Genomic DNA, 20,558 nt, shown 5'->3' with positions numbered 1-20,558 from the left:
AAGTTAAGTAGACGCCTTTGTTCCTCTGGTTGTCCGGCACTATCTCTATCGCCTCCTTGCTGAGCATGTGTTGCGCCTCTAGTCGCAAGAGCGAGAGTTCCTTTGCTGAGTGTGCCTTGCTTTTTGGTTTTCTGCTTGGAGGTGGTTTCTCTAGCTCTATACAGTATTCGTATTGTATTTAGTATCCATTTGTCTGTTGTGACCTTCCTCCACACCTGGATGAAGTCTTATCCTGCCCCCTAGTGGTGTTGTGTGTTCAAGGTACTGTTTGTCGTGGAACGCCCGGTTGCTGCTTTTTCTTATGTCTTTGTGTGCCCACCCTGAGGTGTTGCTAGAGTGGGCGTTAGCTTTATGGTGAAGTCACTTAGAAGGAGGATGTTTGCCTCCTCTTCGAGTCTGTCCTCGTCCGTTTGCGCGCCCTCGAAAAGGCCGGCCCGGGGCTGGTACTGACAGTTCTGCTGCTGCTGTTGGCCTTGGTTGTTCCCTTGATAGCCTTGCTGGAACGTTTGGTGCGATGTGGTAGGCACGTTACCCCCCCACCACCTAGTCTTCTTGTGGGTGTACCCCTTCTCATCCCTCTGAACTGCAGCGCTCTCGTGGACCTTGCAGTCTCATCATTCTTGAGCTGCGTTAACTTGTCAACTGGTTTGCCAAACAGTTGCTCTCTGTTCAAAGGTGTGTTCAGGATGTTCTCCTTGTCTGGAGGTTGTCCGGCATTAGTGGGTACAGTGGCCCTTTTCCTAGCAGTTGCTGTGATTATGGAATCGGCTGGTACTGACCCTTGGATGTATGCAGGGTCCTTTGGGGAATGTCTATACTTCTTCTCCGTTCTTGGAGTCACAGTTTTTCATACTGCTGTTTTTTTAAAGGCATCTCTTCATTGGTCCAGCAAACTAGGCAGCATTGGCAGAAACCCCTAGTTTGTTGAGGCAGTAGAGTTTCCAGGCGAAAACATGCCTTGGGCTTTTCCTCCTCCATCTTTACCCCATACATCTGTGTAGCCTTTTGACGACCATATTGTAGATCCCCATGTCGTCTGGCAGTGAAGGCCTCGATGGGTGTGTGTCTACCCCCTTCTTCCGGCGATTCGGCATCAAAATCATGACATTCCAAGTCTTGTGCGTCCAAGGATGTCGAGTCCTGGTAGGACTGATGATCCTCGTTGCCTTCGCCCTCGAAATAATAGACTTAGTCCTCCTGTTCCTCGACCGGTTTGGTGTTTTCGGAGGTTCGGCATCCGCCTCGTCTCTTTCGACTTAGAGCGGGGGGTTCGGCTGGATGGTGTATTGGTTCATCTTTTCGCCGAAATGCCTTTTCCGCTGCAGGATGCTCGCCATTTCGCTGTCTGGCAGTCCTTTTCGAAGGATCCGCTCGGGTGACTGTCCTTGGTTGCTGTTACCTTCGTCGAGTGTTTCGGCAGCAATACTCCCTTGGAGGACTTTGCTTCACTCCTACGAGTGTCTTTCGGGGCTTCAGCTTCACCCTTTCGAGTGTCGGTCGAGTGTCTAGGGGTAGACTACTCTCTTATCTCCTTCAACGTCTTCTTATGGACCTAGACAACCGTGCAGCCTTCCGGTTCTTCGGCAAGGTTGTCTTCCTCTCCACTGGAGAGGCCAAGTCTCAGAACGATGGGGGTGGCCCCTGGCCCTGCATGGTGTGGTTCGCCCTTCTCTGTCCGACTCTTACCCTGAGGGTCTTGGGTGTGAACGCCGAGCACGTGTTGCAGTCCTCTCTGTTGTGGACGAGCGGCAGGCAGAGGTTGCAGACTGGATGCTGGTCCTTCTGGGTGTATTTGTGGTGGCAATTGGTGCAAAACTTTAAAGGTGTTTTGTCCATTCCAGCGCTCAGGGAGCCCCCTGCAAGTGCATTCTCCGTTGAACGTTGAGATCTCGGTCGAAAACCTTCTCCCTCATCGTCCCGGTTACCTGACCTTAAGACTGGTTTATCTGAAACTTTGATTTTTGTCGATTTTCTTTTTTTTCTTTGATTCCCCTTCCAAAAACTCTGAAGCTCCTCTGTAACGATCCAGACCAAACGGTGGAAAAAAGAATTTGATGATGGAGACCAAAGGTGGGAGCTTCCTGAGGAAGAACATCGACGCCACGAAGGACACCATATGGTGGTAGACACCCATCTGGGCCACAAAAAAAGAAAAGACCCAACCACTAGATGGCGGAATAATGCACAGCATAGTGAATCCAGAAAGGTTCACTCTGCAAAACTGACCCTGCTGGAAACTGGATGTGACATGTACAAGTCTTTTAAGGGTCCTGGATGGATCAGCAGACTAAGAGGTTGTTACTCCGCAGACAGATGATTACTTCCAGAGTCATTATATCAGGAGTCCGGTTACACTGTAGTATTTTATTTTACAGGTAAGTTTACAAATATATATACCCAAATGAGCGCAGGTAGGGCTTGAGCCCAGGAGCAGAAAGGGTGTAGGAGGGTGGGAATTTACACGCAAGCTGGGAGGTAAAAGGGGTGGGAGGTTAGTCCATTAGCAGGGAAGGGTATGAAATGGGCCCCGGACAGACTTGCATACGATGAGTCTATGAGCAGGGAGAGGGGTAACGAGCCCGGGAGGGGGCAGGTAGCGAGCCCAGGAGCAGGGAGGGGACAAGGATGGAGGACAGACTAAAAGCACAGAGGCCGAGAGTGGAAGCAGGCTAAAACCCTGGGGGTCAGGAGGCAGGACCAGGATTAAGTCCGGAGCAGGAAGGACAGACGTAAAGCCAGAAGAACCTCTAGCCAACAGCTGGGGAGGAAAGGAAGTAATAACATCAATGCCAACACTCTCCTGCAAAACTAATAGTCTGGCTCCAGATCACGATGTAGCTCGGAAAAGGTTACCTTACGCATTGTAGATTATGTCCTCATGACCACAGAGCAAGACGACCCTGCTTCTTGATACGGCTACTTTTTAGCTAGGTTCGAATTAGAGAAGCACCATATACATACATATGGTGAAAGGTGGGGGACTAAGCTCAACAGCAGGAAACGGGGAGGGCATACGCCTGAAAGGGGATAAAGGACATGTATCAGAAAGAGAGTGGGCTTACGCTCATAATGGGGACAACTAGCCTAACAAATAGAGAGGGGCATAAGCCTGGAAGAGAGAGCGAGATGGGCATAAGCCCTTAAAAGGAAGGGAGGGAAGCAAAGTGCATAAGCCTTAGGGAGAAAGGGAGGGGGTAATAAACCCAGAGACGAGACGGAAGAGCATTAGTCCAGAAGAAGACAGGGAGGGAGGTGACCAAAGCCCAGGAAGGGGAAGGGCCAGAAGAGGGAGGGAACGGAGCAGGGAGCATGAACCGATGAGAGAGAAGGAGAGGGAAAAGCAAGGACTGGGTCTAGAAATGGACCAGAAGGGGGAACCTAAGCTGGGCAAAGGGGCTGGGCGGGACAATAAGCAAAGAAGAGGGGGGCATAAGATCAACATTAACAGAAGGAGAGATGGTTGAGTGTGTGACAAAGTGATGGGCATAAGAAGGAGAAAGTGGGAGGGGGAGTTAATAAGCCTATCAGAGGCTGGTCATAAGCCCAACAGAGAGGAGCGCAGGTAAAAAACCAGAAGAGTAGGTGGAGATATGTGGAGGGACAGTATAAGTCAAGCAGTGTGGAGAAAGTCAGACAACCGGCAGAGATGGAAAGGATGCCTGAAGCATTCCAGAGAGGGAAAGGAGAGAGGAATAGAGGCAGAAGAGAGAACAGCATAAGACAGCTATAGCCTTCAGTTGTGGCGTGACAGAATGGGGATCTTAAACGCTGAAGAGGAGGAAAGAAGTGAAGCAGGGGGGTGGAAGAAACCTTGCCTGGAAAGCAGGAAGTGGGAAGGGAGGGCACATGACTGGCAAGGGGATGCCCGGAAAGGGAGGACAGTGTTTTTTTTTTTAGAAAACTCAGAACCCTGAATATGGCTAAAGGCACACCTAAGTACTGCTACATGAAAGGGATAAGCATAGATGTATTATCCAATTCTCTCATAGACAATCTGGTAGCATTTGTGCAGTTCCTGACAAATATTTCTTTCTTTATCAGTTAAATTTCTACTGAAAACAATCACAGCTACTTAATGAACTGATATACAATGCTGAACACAAAACCGATAAATCCAAAAAAGCATACTTCAAATAAAAAGTAGTAACTTCATTGAGCTATTTACAGATCCACACAAGGATTCTTACTTTTCATGAGAGCGTGATCTTGAACTACTTCTGCATCGAGAGGACTTTTTCTCCTTGCGCTTATGCCTCTCCTCTCCATTTTCGGAAGAACTTAATCTCTCTCTTCCTTTTTCAGATAAATGTTCTCTCTCATCGTAGTCCTCAGACTTGTGTTTTTTAGAATATTTCTCGCGTCTTCTTGCCTGTTTTAAGAAGAATGTGGTTCTTTCAGGAAAATAGTGCAACAAAAAGAGTTAGTATGGGTATCAACAAATAAGAATGATATGTTGTGAAGAACATTAGTAACCTTGGGGGTGAAGTTCAGAGATGCCAATGTTTCACAACCCCATTTCTCCAGTGAGGTAGTTGCACATATCAAAAGGAGTAGAAGGGAAAGAAAAATCTTGCAAACTGCAATGGAGTTTGAAAGAATAAAGGAAATGATGTTTATTTACACTAAAAGTTTACTTCCCAATATAGCACAGACATTGCAACAAAAAAAAAAACTGGTGCCTAGTCCACTCTTAAGGCACTTAAATGCCCAGGATTGAAAACTCATTTCTCAGAGTAATCATAAAAAATAGCAAGTTTTAGACGCCTTGCATGCAGTTTCATACAAATGTGCTTGGAATCTGGAATCCACCTTGAGGAAGCAATAGAATTCACTGGAGAATACAGACAAGATTGCCTCCCGAAAATTCATTCAGCTAATGGCTTTCTTTTTAATATACTTTTTCAAAAAAAGGACATGCTACAGGTTAAAAGCAAAACAACAAAAATTCAAATGACGTGCCTTTGCGCCATAAATTCCCTTAATTATATTATAACTAATATCCTTTTTGTCTGCTATTTTACTATGTAATAAAATGTAGCTCAAATGATGCATAAATGCCCTACAATTCGACATTTACAACCGTTGTAGATTACACTTTTGGGGTAGATTACCGGCTTAAAATAATTTATAAGCAAATTTGAACAACGCTACTGTTTGCATGATCAATATTATGGGGCTGATTCTTAACATTTTCAATCAGATGAAGTGCTTTAAATTCGTAACTTTTTAGAGTTTTTAGAACAAAGGGCCTCTTGTGGTTACTTAACTAACTTTGTGATAACGTTTTAAACTTTTATTGTGGTTCAAGTACCGGATAAGTTTCCTTTCCTCGGTTACAGAAATTCTGCTATTAACCATTTCCTTTACTTTGTCAATACATGGATTCGTGTTTTTCCCCGTTCCCCTACGTGGCTTCGAGTTCTGCTCCAGCGAGTCCGTGATTTGTCACATTCATTTCCGAATGAAGCAACCGTTTCAATACACGTTTGATTAATTGCCTACACGAAATGAAATTGTTCCAATAATCAAGCATATTAAGCAGACAAAAGGAATGGGTGAAACGCTTCTAAAATTAGGCAGAGTCAGGGAGAATACAACTAGGAATCTTGAAGTAAACAACATGCAAAACCTCGAATCCAACACGAAGTGGCAGTGAAGTGTAAAGCACGTGATCTACAACTACAAAAACGCATGCTGTAAACCTGGAAATTCTCGGAGATTAACAGGTAGACTGCTAAATAGACCCTCATTTAGATATTTTTCTAAGCAAACATGCTTTGTTATCCTGCTCTATACCTGGTAACCAACTGCGTGCCTGTGCTAAAGCGATTGCTAAAGTGTGACACCCCCCACATCGGCCATGACTTGACTTGGCTTTACTGCCCAAACCTCCCTGACTTCTGTTTGAGGAGCTATACATCCTCCTGAAGTCATGGCAATTGGAGGAAACGGTTATGTTTGAATTCTCTATTAGACTGCAAAAGCACCAATATGGTAATATGGAAGGAGAAATGACACTCTTAGACACAAGGCTTATTGTGGATGCCAAAGAGTTAATGGTATATGAAGAGAGGGTCCCAGTGAACCATTCAGACATTATTCACATTTATTTACACCGACAATAACAAAAGCATTAAAGCAAACACATTGTAAATTAATCACAATGGGCAAGATCTACAATATATAAAATTATGATACCAGTGCCCCAAGAGAAAAAGGAAAAGAGGGAAATAGCGTGATGCTGTGAAGGAGAAAAAGAAATAGATAGGAAATGATAATAGTTGTGACAAAAAAAAATTCAAACTCAATTATTTACAAGCTAAATTGGCTTCAGATCCCTGAGCCAAAGTATGGAATCGCAAATTTCCAAATACTTGTCAAGAATCATCTATTTGACGCTGGCATGCTGAATCCAGAAAATGAGGGCGGCGTCAACTGAGATGAAAGGAAGGTAGCCGTCGACGTTTCAACCCCACGCTACGACAGTAGGCGTACTTGAGGCCTTACATCGGGGTCTTCATCAGAACAAGGGTATAACCAAGGGTGCACTACAATTTCATGGCGCATGGAGAAATAATTTCACACGGTGGTAAGTTGGAGTATTTCCTTCTTTTCAAATTCGTCAATATCTGGAATTGGTAGATCGTAAAAGCGACTAATTTTATAGTAGGTATGGAACTGTAATATTACACAAACACAAGACCTAATCAGGGCGGGTAGCCGCGTCGTGTTCAGTCATACTCCAAAGAACGGGTGGTTTCCTGGTGGAGGTGTTCCGTTTAATCAAAGAACCGCTTTCTGTACTCGGACGCTTTTACGATCTACCAATTCTAGATATTGACGAATTTGAAAAGAAGGAAATACCCCAACTTACCACCGTGTGAAATTAATTTCTCCACGCACCATGAAATTGTAGTGCACCCTTGGTTATACCCTTGTCCTGATGAAGTTGATGAAGTTGTGTTAGTCTGTTAATGTAGTTCTATTTTCTATTTATGGTTCATTAATGCAAAGCCTTTATTATTAGGGCGAGTGCTCTAAGGAAATGTAAGCTGGGACTACACTACTGACAGTGGTTCGATAATAAAAAGGTGTCCACACATTTGCAAAGTTTTACAATACAAAGTTATATATAATGCTACAAGAATGCGCTCTGATTAGATGCAATTTTTGCAGAAGCTTGAAAACAAGGTTAAGGATTCTGAGCTTTCAATCTAAAATGTGAACAAAAAAAATGCACTCAGAAAAACAGTTTTGCTGAACTACTGTGACATTTTACGTACCATTTCTTTTAAGAATCATATAGTAAAATTTGTTAATGCATGCTAGTATTTCCCCAAAAAATATTCATAATTGAAAATCAATACAACCAGTTCCGACAAGAAAACGTGAAACATGAAAATAAACCAGCACTGACAAAGCCAACATATCTGCCATTGGTGGCCAACCTTTTGGTTCGGTCAATGTGTCCAACCACTTTTTCCTCCCCAACCCTGGAAGAAGTCTTTCCTCTGACCTGGTCAGGAGTACATTTTTAATCACCTCAGTATGGAAAAATATTAGAGAAGAGCTGAGGAAAAGTCCTAACACGTGCAAATTAGAACACGCAAGTTGGTAGGTTTGCAGACTCAAAAGGGCATTCTAACCCAGGAACTATTGCTTACCGCTACCTCCAGCCACAGTATGTACATCAGCGTAAGGGAATAGCAAGTATTCAAACCCTACTATTATATGAGCCCTGGCATAATCAGTGAGGCTATTATTAGAGTATTTATATAATGATAATGCTGTCAATGTGTACCACTACATGGCACCAAAGGGACAAGTGGATTTTATTACAGGACAAATATTTTTATGAAGCAGTCTTGAAGGTCAAACATAGTTTATTAAATTCTACACCCCTGGGGTGTGTGTGTGTATATATATATATATTGCAAACGGAAGAGGGTGGTGCCGCGGCTAGGGCGACTGACTATATATATATATATATATATATATATATATATATACATATATATATAGTCAGTCGCCCTAGCCGCGGCACCACCCTCTTCCGTTTGCAATATCTGGTAACAATAGTCAAATTGTACTTCAATAGGAGGATATTGAAGGACAAATCTTGTCAAATTTAGAAGACAGAGTAATGTAGCCTATTTGGCTTAGCGTGTATCAGTTGTCCGCTCCAGACATCAAATGAAGAATCTCTTCCGCTCAAAGACTTATAATCATTACATGATAGGACGCTCATCCAGCCTAAGAAAGATTTAGATGACTGCATTAAAGGTACTCAAGAGTCAGGGAATAATGTTAATTTTGTGCAAAAAAATAAATCTATTAGCCATACCAATAAATAAATAAAATAAACCCACCACAACATAAGATGTTTCCGTATATGCAGGTGCATTTTAAGACCATAATATCATTTTTATCTTGGGATGTATTTGAGGAGTCAGCAAAAAAACAGTTGGTGAGAATATGAAAGAGGAACCCATGATGTAGCAGCAGAAAAATAACCATCTTTTGAATCTTCAAAGTCTTCGCACATGTGAAACAAAAAAATGTAGTTACTGCTCTAAGCAAACCACAAGGTAGGTTAATGTGGCTAGCTAGACTAAAGCAAAGGTGGCCAAAATGTCATACGTGAGGGGATATTTGAATTGTCCCCAGGCAGAGTAACTGGTTTAATTATAGGAAGACCGTTTTCAGCAACCTGCAGAGCTTTGTGGCTGCAACTGTGTTTAAGGGCTGAAATCCATCCTTCAAATTAAAACCTTAGAATATAATCACAACTGATAAATAGCATTTGGAGATCCCAAACAAAAAAAGGAAGCATAAGAAACTACTTTTTTGTACTGTAGAATACAAAATACTAGTTGTCAAGTTATTGCAGCAAAGCGGCACAAGCAAGTGCAATACAGACTAGCAAAGAAAATAATTTAGCAGATCAAAATGTTGTAAAATCGACTACAACGAACATTTATATATTTATAAAAATCTATGGGCTACAAAAGGTTTTTTTTTAAACAAGCCTTTATCACTATTTTAATAACATCATTCAAGTGGCACACAAAATCTTATTACTAAGGAAATTTATCTATAGCAACTAAAGCAAAATGTATGTGTAATGGAAGAGTTTCCTAGTCTATTAAAAGACATAACAGGAACTCAGTCCTTTGCTTTGGGTCGCAACGTACGCACTTTAAACAGCAGAGCATACAGAATGAGACCCCAGTAGCAATACGCCTTCATTTTGCATCATTCACGTAACATGCATTTAATGTGTTTGAGGGGATTTTCTGGAAAGTCCTCTCAAAAAAACACAAAAAAGTGCTCAAAAGCAACTCAAACAACAACCTTGCACAACATATACTTTCAATAGACCAACCATAAACAATGTTTCAAAAGGCCAAAATTTGAATGACTGATAGTTACCTTTTCCTGCAGGAGGCTTATAATTTTGCTATTTTTGGTTCAGCAGCGTCTTCAGTTCAGTCTCTTCGTGCGTTAGCACGCTGAGTATGATTTATTATAGAAAAGTTATCATGTGAACTAAGCAAAATAGTCATTTTCATAAAAGCGCTCCTAAATTAATACTGTCATCACCAAACTAGATCTGATTCCAGTTGGAAGTCTTTGTGATGAAATAAACAAATACGCCAAAGTGCATTGTCATTGTAACATCAACGCAAGTATCCTGTTTAAAATGATGCAACGTGATGAATCTTCATACAGGAGGTAGCATTTAAGGTGCACCACAGTTAGTGGTAGATGGACCCATTTCTTAAAAACTGTTTTTAATAACAATAAATATTAAACTATTGGGCAAGCAATGCCAATAGGACAGAGGACGTCAAAATGCTGGCTTTGATGGCAGGTCAAGAAATCAATGGATGCCAGAACAGTAGTCTGTGAAAAATGACAATTTATCAAATTACCTTTATACACTAGCATGATCACCATAAAAAAAACTCGATTTTAATGATGGTGGGGAAATTATAAATGGGCAAAAAAGTTATGTTTATTTTTGTTTGTGAAGATAGTTAAGAGAATTTAGAGAATATAGGCAAGTTAAAAAGGTTAGATGATTTATTTCTGAGCCTAACAGTCTACTTTACTGCTTAATATTAGTATCCAATAAAAATAGTTTAAAGGGCCACCATACAGACAGCTTAACCTTTCTTTTAGAACGTTCATAATGCATTTTGCCTACAGCACCGACTTTCACTAATGAATAGTTCAAAATATGTATCTTATTGTGAGTGTATTGTAAGGACTTACCACTTTGTAATACATATAATTTCAGCAAACAAAATAATGAAATTATTCAAACCCTACAAAATATTAATTACCTCTTTGCTCCTGCTTCGACTTCTACGTTTCTTTCCTTCATGATCTGTGAAATACAAAAAATGCAAACTATCACATATAGATAAAAAACGGAATATTACAAGACATGGGAAAACGAAATTCATTTCAGGAACCTGTACCTCAAAGATTTAAAGTGAGTCTAATTTACAAATAAGGTATAGGATATAAAGTTTGGTAAAGACCGGACTTAAGATGTACAAGTCAGATACTTATGGATCTAGTCAAATGGCTGAATGCCACTGTCCAAGACCCCTAATAAGGCATTCTGCAAGATATTTAACACATTACGATACGTGGGTGTCGCTTCTCAAAAAGTCATAGGTCACTCAAATTGTTCCCCCTCAGGGATGTAGGCCAAGCATACCCACCTTCAAGAACTGGCTTCTTACCTCCCCCCCTAAAACCTTGCTCCCCAATGTTTTTGTCCATCATGAAATGTAACACTGGAATAACGGACTCGGAGTGAACCAAAACTAGGAGTACTAGAATAAGACCCAAAGATGACTTCCTTGATCTCTCATGTGAACTCCCAATAGTACTATTTGGTGCATAACGGCGCAGGGCAGGACCAGAAGGTAAGTGCTGGATAGTAGATCAGTTTCCCAGGGAGACCAGAGCAGCCTTGAATGTGTAATTTGTAAAGAGAACCCTCAGCTCAAAATGCAACCAGTTCCATAGCTGAACAGCTAACGAGGATTTTGACTTTGTTTCTCCCATTCAGTTCAACTAGACGAGGACTGCCTTCTTGTCAGAGAATAGGCACTTTTTGTAGTAGACATTAAACACAATTTAATTCAAACAAAATGGAAATGGTTTTCAACCCTGCTAGTTTTAGTGGGGGATTCGGGGAGCTCAAGGATCAGGGCCTGGCAGTAAGCTCAGCAGTCATACTGGGAAGAATCGGTTTCAGGTCTACTGTGGTCAATAAAAAGCTAAAATATGCCAATTTCTACTTGTCAGCTTACTCAAATACCATCTTGACTAACTTCAAAGTGCACAAGGGAGGCAGGAAAAGTTATACAGCTGGGCTTAAGAAAAGACATCCCTTAAATCGCACACAAAAACCTTTGGCTGGCTACCTATGACAGAATTAGGAGACAAATTCAGTCACACCTTTGTGCTTAATGAGGCCACAATACCCATCCTCAAATCAAGGGGAAAAAACAAGTAGGCTAGTCTCTTCATATCTTCGCTTATCAGCCTTCAAGGTGCAAAAAGACTTCTAATTGTTAGTGACCGCTTTGAAATCATGGAATTTACTTCCTCTGCACATCAGATTTCCACTCCGACTAGTGTTAAACAAGCACTGGCGTTGCCAATAGGTCTCGCAGTAGGAAAGTTGGAGCTATTACAATTGCAAATAACAATGCCTTTTATTTTTGTTTTCATTTTAAAAACATAAAGGGCTTTGTCATTTACAAAACCAATAGCTCCAACTTTCCTACTGCGAGACCTATTGTGCACTGCACAGTGTGGGTGAAAGTGGCACTGCGTGTGTGTGTGTCTTTGAGTGAGTTGCGTGGGAGAGTGGCGTTGCGTGGGTCAAAGTGGCGTTGCGTGGGTCAAAGTGGCGTTGCGTGGGTCAAAGTGGCGTTGCGTGGGTCAAAGTGGCGTTGCGTGGGTCAAAGTGGCGTTGCGTGGGTCAAAGTGGCGTTGCGTGGGTCAAAGTGGCGTTGCGTGGGTCAAAGTGGCGCTGCCTGGGTCAAAGTGGCGCTGCCTGGGTCAAAGTGGCGCTGCCTGGGTCAAAGTGGCGCTGCCTGGGTCAAAGTGGCGCTGCCTGGGTCAAAGTGGCGCTGCCTGGGTCAAAGTGGCGCTGCCTGGGTCAAAGTGGCGCTGCCTGGGTCAAAGTGGCGCTGCCTGGGTCAAAGTGGCGCTGCCTGGGTCAAGGTGGCGCTGCCTGGGTCAAGGTGGCGCTGCGTGGGTCAAAGTGGCGCTGCGTGGGTCAAAGTGGCGCTGCCTGGGTCAAAGTGGCGCTGCCTGGGTCAAAGTGGCGCTGCCTGGGTCAAAGTGGCGCTGCCTGGGTCAAAGTGGCGCTGCCTGGGTCAAAGTGGCGCTGCCTGGGTCAAAGTAGCGCTGCCTGGGTCAAAGTGGCGCTGCCTGGGTCAAAGTGGCGCTGCCTGGGTCAAAGTGGCGCTGCCTGGGTCAAAGTGGCGCTGCCTGGGTCAAAGTGGCGCTGCGTGGGTCAAAGTGGCGCTGCGTGGGTCAAAGTGGCGCTGCGTGGGTAAAAGTGGCGCTGCGTGGGTAAAAGTGGCGCTGCGTGGGTAAAAGTGGCGCAGCGTGGGTAAAAGTGGCGCAGCGTGGGTAAAAGTGGCGCAGCGTGGGTAAAAGTGGCGCAGCGTGGGTAAAAGTGGCGCAGCGTGGGTAAAAGTGGCGCAGCGTGGGTAAAAGTGGCGCAGCGTGGGTAAAAGTGGCGCAGCGTGGGTAAAAATGGCGCAGCGTGGGTAAAAATGGTGCAGCGTGGGTAAAAATGGTGCAGCGTGGGTAAAAGTGGCGCTGCGTGGGTAAAAGTGGCGCTGCGTGGGTAAAAGTGGCGCTGCTTGGGTGAGTGGCGCTGCTTGGGTGAGTGGCGCTGCTTGGGTGAGTGGCGCTGCTTGGGTGAGTGGCGCTGCTTGGGTGAGTGGCGCTGCTTGGGTGAGTGGCGCTGCTTGGGTGAGTGGCGCTGCTTGGGTGAGTGGCGCTGCTTGGGTGAGTGGCGCTGCTTGGGTGAGTGGCGCTGCTTGGGTGAGTGGCGCTGCTTGGGTGAGTGGCGTTGCTTGGGTGAGTGGCGTTGCTTGGGTGAGTGTGGCATTGCGTGGGTGAGTGTGGCATTGCGTGGGTGATAGTGGGCTTGCATGGGTGTGAGTGGCATTGCGTGTCTAAGTGTTGCTGTGTGGGTGAAAGTGGCACAGAGCCTTTGATGTGGCCTGGCGCAGGAGAAATGCTGCTGCTGCTAATTAAATATAAAAAGTGTTTAGGGACTCACGGCTGCCGAGAGTAACAAGGCAGTGCTGGGAGGGGGGCTGCACACCAACTGAAGTGCTCTGGTTGCACGGCCTGCGGCCAGCCGTGTGAAGTGATAAGCCTTTGAAGTACACAGGCATGCTGTGACGGAGGTGTGAGAGGTCTAGCAGGGAACAGATGGCCTGGCTGTGAGGCAGCGCTGGGGAAGCCTGTGGGAGGGTGATTGATGCCTTTGATGTGGGGAGGGAGGAGAGCCTTTTGCGAGCCTGCAGGAGAAATGCTGCCGATGTGCGTGCATGTTTAATCACGTGATTCACGTGAACTTAAAGAAAACCGCGGCTGAAAGCCCGTGGTTTGAAGTGGATTTTGCCGACTTGAATTCTCCCCATTTCCCATTCCTGCGGAATGATAAAGGCAGGACCTAAAAAGACCCCGAAACATTCTTTTACAGCTAAATATACCCACCTAAATTTCAGGCTGCTTCTAAAGAAACTTTTGTGGTGAACTTCAGTGAAACAATAAAAGTAAAATTACTTATCTTATGCAGACCACAGCAAGAAAAGTAGAATTGCTCTGGCAAACTGAGCACAGACCAGAAACGCCAACATTTTTGTGTGTAAAATTGACTGTGTGAAGTCCACGAAAAGCATCTAGTTAGTCACAATTCATACCTGATTTCCGCTTTCGTTCCCTTGACCGTGACCGAGATCTTGAATAATGACGTTTTGAGGGTCGCGGTGATTTGGAGGGATCAGAGTGCTTTTTCTTTCTTTCAGGGGATGCCCTGTCAGGAGTTACTGTATCCCGGTCTGAATCACTAGCCTGGATAACAGAACAATGTTATTAATAACCAAAATAAAGATGTACACAAATATACATACTATTTCAGTTTCTATAAATACCTTCAACCTACATTGCATTTTAAAGGCTAAATCAATCGAAAAACATTCACAAATTTTCACTGTGACAATTTAATATAGGATGTAACATTGTGTGCAGCAACACCGGCCACCTTAAATCTATTTAACTGTGCATGCATATAGTCTACACGCCACCAATAACCTGACGCACAGATCCAACTAAAGATTTCAACCCCTAAAGAAGGAAACGTGAAAAGGAAATGCCTCACATTACATCCTGGGATGATGGGAATACGTTTTGGCTTTACCTACATGTAAATCCACTATAGAGGCTACAGTAAACAAACATTCCCGTGAGAATAAGCAACAAGCATTTACAATGCAATGGTTTCGCCTTTGGAAAAGTTAGAGCTATTGGCATTGTAAATGACAAAATTTGTATTTATGTGTTGGTTTTGAAAACAGATAAATAAATGGCATTGTCATTTACATTGTCATTAGCTTAATCTCTGCAGTCACTCTGCACTCCCTAGCCACTCTGCAGTCACAGTCGTAGCCATCGCACCCATATACAGCGTCTTCTGCATCCCTGAAGAAGAAACATAGTTATCACAGTACCAATAACTACACAAATTAAGGTGAGTGAATGACATTTAGCGAAAGGACTACGCAGCCATTTGTTGAAAGGAAACAAGAATGCTTCTGCCATGGCGCAGGGACGGACTTTCGCACAAAGCGTATATGATTTATAAAAAGGATGGTGGAAATATCTGTACATTTATTGATGCAAATATACAAAGCTGAAACATTTATGTTTGTGGCTAAATGGTGACACATACGCGATACAGTAAGCAATTCGACATTGAAGACACAAGTATCGAGCACTCCAATATCAAGAGCTTGCACATGCAGCTTCCTATACAACATTACAAAGTGCAGAGCACGTAAGGAGAAAGGGCAACGGGCCAGTGATAGCAACCACCGGGAAGAGTCCCTCCGGCCACAAGAAACAGGCGGGTGCATGCAAGAGCGAGTACGAAAAAGGAAGACATTCCATTAAAAAAATGTGTTTAAGATTGACATGCAACACATGCTGTACCAGTAGTATGAAAATATATTGTGTAGTTAATTAAAACCATAATACAAAACGTTTAAAAGGCACGTTAAAGAAAGAGCAAAAGAGTACGTCCCTGCGATACAGTCTAATGTGACTGACATGCTGTGTGTTTAACAGAATGAAAACCTCTGGACTAAACTTTAATTGGAATTAGCGGTTTACGTGTGCAAGCTTAGGTACCCTGGTTCTTTGTGAGTCGGGTGTCCCTTGTTGTCCTTACTTGCCTCCTCCGTCAACAGGGATGATCTGTGGTGCTGCTGCGAAAGGTCACCGCTCAGGCATGTGTGCCCCCTGGTCGGGTGCCGTGAAGATGCAGCGCCTCTTGCCTCCAGGGTGGTGCTGACGTTCAACTACTTTTTTCCCCCTCTTGGATGCTCATCTCAGCAGGCTCCCTTGCGTGCGGGTGAGCCGTGCGTCTTACATTCCGCCTGGGAACCTAAGGGGGCCTTTTGATGGACGGGCGAATTATCCTTTCATAAATGTTTATCCTTTCATAAATGAAACCGTACGGTGATGACCTGCCAGGGAACCTAAGCGACCGGTTCAGCCTCAGAGCCTCACGTGAGAAGTCCGTGGCTGCTCTGTGTGTTTTGTGAGTTCACTGTTTGAGAAGGATTTAATGCATCTTGTCAATCTCCTAGCAGTTCATTCGCAGAAGAAGTGTATTATTTATTTATTTTGAAAGTTTTATATAGCGCGAACAAGATCTTCGCAGATATCAGAGCGCTTTACAGAGGAGGGGAGCATATATACACAGATACATCAATAGTGTTAAAATTACAGTGTAGTGATCTCAAACAATCAAGTAATTCAATTTCAAAGTCATACAAAAATGCAAAGGGTTCGAACAAGTAGTACAGATCAGTATCGAGTCTTTGAAGTTGATCCCCAGTAGTGGTTCAGGTGTATTGAGCCATGAGGATCGCTTTTACTTCTTTATTGAAAAGTGTGATAGAGGGGATGAGCCTGGTTTCAGGGGGGAGTGAGTTCCAAATCCTGGGAGCCATTCCTGAGAAAGAGCGTTTATAGGTTTTTACCTTGCGGAATCTTTTAGGCTTTAGCAAAAGATTGTTTGTGCCTCTAGTGATTCTGGAGCCTCCAGAAATCGTCAGCTTCTGAGCGAGGTATCTAGGTGAGCTCAGGTGGACAGCCTTGTGCGTCAAACAAGCGATTTTCAGGTGTATTCTGTCTTCAAAAGGCAGCCAGTTCAGGGATTTGAAGTCAGGGGAAATGTGTGAGTGTTTTTTTGATCCAGTGATGAGTCTCGCTGCGGCGTTTAAGGAGGCTCTTATGGGTGCCGTAGTAGCTAGGGGGAGACCGCAGAGGGCGGTGCTGCCGTATTCTATTCGAGGTATGACTAGTGATTGTACCGCAGTTTGGAAGTCTTTGGCTGGAAGGAAGGGTTTAAGTTTCCTACGGGTGTTGATTTGGTAGTTCGCTCCCTTAGTTGCTTTGTTGATGTGTTCCTGCATGCTGAGATTGGTGTCAAGTGTTATGCCCAAAGATTTTGCTGAGACCACGATGGTGGGTTGAACATTGAGTGCCGTTAGGTGTTTAAGCCACATTTGTGCGGTAGTGATCTTCGCGGGAGGTGAGATCAGAAGGAACTCTGTTTTAAGGGCATTGAGTTTGAGATGATTAGCGGCCAGCCAGGATTGGGTGCTTCTGATCGTTGAGTTCAATAGCGTGATGTCTTTGGGTGATTGTAGTTTGAGATAAAGTTGGGTGTCATCAGCATACATGTGGAAGTGTACATTGGATTCTTGTAGCAAGGTGGTGAGAGGTTCCATAACTAGGTTAAACAAAGTTGGGGATAGGCAGGATCCTTGTGGTACGCCTAGCGATACAGGTCTTGGCGCGGACATCGAGTTGTTGCTCTTGAATTTCTGCGACCTGTTATGCAGAAAGGACGTGAACCATTTGAGCACAGTTCCAGATAGGCCCATTCTTGTGTTTAATAGTTCGAGTAAATTCTCATGTTTGACGGTGTCAAATGCGGAGGAGAGATCTAGGAGGATGAGGAGGCAGGTATCGTTATGATCTAGGATTTGAAGGGCGTCGTCAATTATGTGAGTCATAGCAGTTTCAGTACTGTGATTTGCTCTGAAGCCTGATTGATGAGAGTTGAGGAGATCAAACTGAGTAATGTGTTTAGCCAATTGTATTTGTGCGCATTTTTCCAGCAGTTTGGCAAGAGTCGGAATGTTGGTAATGGGACGGTAGTTGTTTAGGTCAGAGGGGTCGGCTGTAGGTTTCTTTAGCAAAGGTGTGACTTGACCAACTTTGAGGGAGTCGGGAATGGTCCCTTGCTGAAGTGAGCTTAGTTATTTGATTGATTTAAAAAGTCCCTGTCAAAACCAACTGGCACCAAAGTCTTTTTTCCACGTGTCTACGTTGTTTGCGGCTGTATTTATGGGCAAATGAATTCCTTGTGTACTTGTGCAGGGGTTGATACAGAGGAATCCAGCTAGTCTACCACCTGATGGGCTAAGGGCCGAGAAACTGAATTGCCACCTTCAGCAGCAAAGGTGTCCCTGTGAGCAGGTGGTATTCATGCCCACTTGGAAACATTCACACTTCAACCACGCTGAGATGTGTTAAGAATGAAGTACAACTGGAGTTGTGGATGTGGGCTTGACCGGGGAAGGGTAATGATCGACTCACCTTCCCATACTGTTTATTTACACCACAAAATGTGCACCTCCTGGTAAAGTGTAGGACATCCACTGATGTTAAGATTATCAAATACATTGGAACTGGTTCAACAAGCACTGACAAGGCCAATCGATCTGATTCGTGTTTGAGTCTTGACTGAAATATTAACAAGGAAAGGCACGGACAGCAGCCGCTGTCTGCGCACAGAGGCAGCTCACGCGACGGAATGCAGCACAGCCGGCACCAGGATCCAGGCCAACCCAGGCCACGAGCCAACCAGGGGCTGCTAGGAAAGGCGGGCGGGCGTTTCAACAATAGGGCCCAGGGCGGCACAGCCACCGGGGGAGAGGGGCTGAGAGCTGCAGAGGCCCGGGGCGAGGGGAGGTCAGCGCGCACCGCCAGTGCCAGCCAAACACACACTGAGCATCACACAGGCTGATGCAGGGACCCGGGGCAGCCTGTGCACACACAGGGAACAACCAACCCAACCCTCCCCGCCCCTCGGGGTCACCGGGAGGCCCTCGGCGCGCCACGCCAACACAAAACCTCCATTCAGCCTCTCAGGCGGGCTGCAGGAGCCACGGCTCAGTAGCAAGCGTGGCCCACCGACGAGGTGCATCCGACTCGGAGTAACAGAAATGACGACAGGCACTTGCACTGCGCACACTACAAGGTGGCGTGTTCCTCAGTCCTCTGGATATCTACACCATAAGGATGAGAGAGTGAACCTGCCCTGCATGGAGTCAAACCTGCAACCTGTGTAGCCATCGATGAGATACAGAACTGATATTGCCACCTGTAACGCACTGGTTAGCACACCACAGGCATCCCTCCCCTGAGCTAAGATTGCAATGGAAAGAAAGGCCGGCTGAGCGAGTCCGAGAGAAAGGGCAGTTTTATTTTAATACCACGTGCTTGATACACGGGTTTCCAACCTGAAATATGTTAAATTCTGGGTGAAGGAAGGGTAACCGATGCAATTAAGGTCACCCGCAGTGCTTAATTTGAGCCGGTAGTGTCCGGTACTCAGCACCAGCACTCAATTGTCAGCACTGGCGCTCTCTGAGATGTACACGACAACCATGTTTATTAATTCAAATGAATGGCACTGAAAATGAATAATACCAGCAGCTCACGCCATTATAGCTTTGTATGACCTGACATAGTCCGAATTGTTATACTTGTATGAGTGCAATGGTTATGTGTTGGTATTGTCATTGGCACTGGTGGCAGGGTCAATGCGTAGTGCAGGCTGCAGTGGCCTTCCAAGAAGGGTCCTGGCACTTCATTTTTTATTACTAATTAAGCACTGCCAGTAAGTAATCGGCACATTTGTCGACTCCCTGCCTTTGAATCATATAAGTGGCTCTTACAAACAGTGGTTCAGCGCAGAACTGCTAATTGTGGAAACGGAAAACCTACTTCTATTCCCGACTTCTCCTCTGCGTTTTACTATATTGTGTGATCCCATACAGAACATTTAATCTCCCTCGTCTTCGGTACTGTAACTGTTTACAGTGGCTAAAAAAAGCCTGCGTCCTTTAAACACCTGCAGTAATCTGCCCCTTTCGGTTTGCAGCCACTACCTGACTGAGGATGCAGCCCTTCAGCGAGATTTGAAATTGGCACAGAGGACAGACGTGCTCTCAGCGCCGCATGTTTATTTTTACGCCATATCTGAATGCGAGGGTGAGACAGAGGGGGTCAAATAAACTGCAGAGCTGTCGTGATTGACAGCTCAATGTTAACCCACTTATTCACTCACTTCGGTTTACTCGCTCCCTCACGCGCAAATGTGGGTGAGAATCGTCCGAGTTTAAAAACCATGCCTCAACATACACTCCTCCTGATTCCAGCTACTTAACTCTGTACTAAACAAGCATTGGCAAAGCCAATTGGTCGGTGGTGGCGGCCAATTTTTTGGCTTTGCCAATTCTTGTTTTTTTGAGTTATGGTACTTGTAAACATTTCTTTTTGAGAAGTTGCTAGAATATCACCAATAATAAAAAATAAACATTGGCTAAAAGAAAAAATTATTTCACTTGTCTCACAAAGCACACGTTGTCAAAATGTTTCCTGATACCTAAGGGAACTGCTTTGTGCGGCTGTGCTCTTTGTAAAACAGCAGAATGAAGTCACTCAAAGTGAGATTAGCCAAAGGTGCATGCTCCATGCTGTGATGGCAGAATATTAACAAGGAAAGGCACGGACAGCGGGAGGGAGGGCAGGAAAGGCACAGACAGCGGGAGGGGGGCGGGGCGGGAAAGGCACGGACAGCGGGAGGGGGGAGGGGCGGGAAAGGCACGGACAGCGGGAGGGGGGAGGGGCGGGAAAGGCACGGACAGCGGGAGGGGGGAGGGGCGGGAAAGGCACGGACAGCGGGAGGGGGGAGGGGCGGGAAAGGCACAGACAGCGGGAGGGGGGTGGGAAAGGCACAGACAGCGGGAGGGGGACGGGAAAGGCACGGACAGCGGGAGGGGGGGCGGGAAAGGCATGGACAGCGGGAGGGGGGGCGGGAAAGGCATGGACAGCGGGAGGGGGGGCGGGAAAGGCACGGACAGCGGGAGGGGGGGCGGGAACGGCAAGGAAGGCAAAGCAGAAGGCAAGAAAAGGCACTC

At 45.1% G+C, this 20,558-nt stretch overlaps 1 protein-coding gene across 1 annotated transcript in view; it reads right to left on the bottom strand.

The window, feature by feature from the left end:
- RSRC2 (arginine and serine rich coiled-coil 2) overlaps positions 1-20,558 on the bottom strand; it is a 183,855-nt gene that overhangs the window by 137,977 nt on the left and 25,320 nt on the right. Inside the window, exons 2-4 of the mRNA XM_086942948.1 lie at positions 13,980-14,130; positions 10,350-10,393; positions 4,188-4,369 (exon numbers count right to left, since the gene is read on the bottom strand). Of these exons, the coding sequence (XP_086799074.1) occupies positions 4,188-4,369; positions 10,350-10,393; positions 13,980-14,130 (377 nt within the window). The remainder of the gene's footprint in view (positions 1-4,187; positions 4,370-10,349; positions 10,394-13,979; positions 14,131-20,558) is intronic.

Source organism: Lissotriton vulgaris, chromosome 11 (assembly GCF_964263255.1).
Source record: "Lissotriton vulgaris chromosome 11, aLisVul1.2, whole genome shotgun sequence".
Lineage (NCBI taxonomy): Eukaryota > Metazoa > Chordata > Amphibia > Caudata > Salamandridae > Lissotriton > Lissotriton vulgaris.
This window is presented reverse-complemented; position numbering and strand designations above follow the sequence as displayed.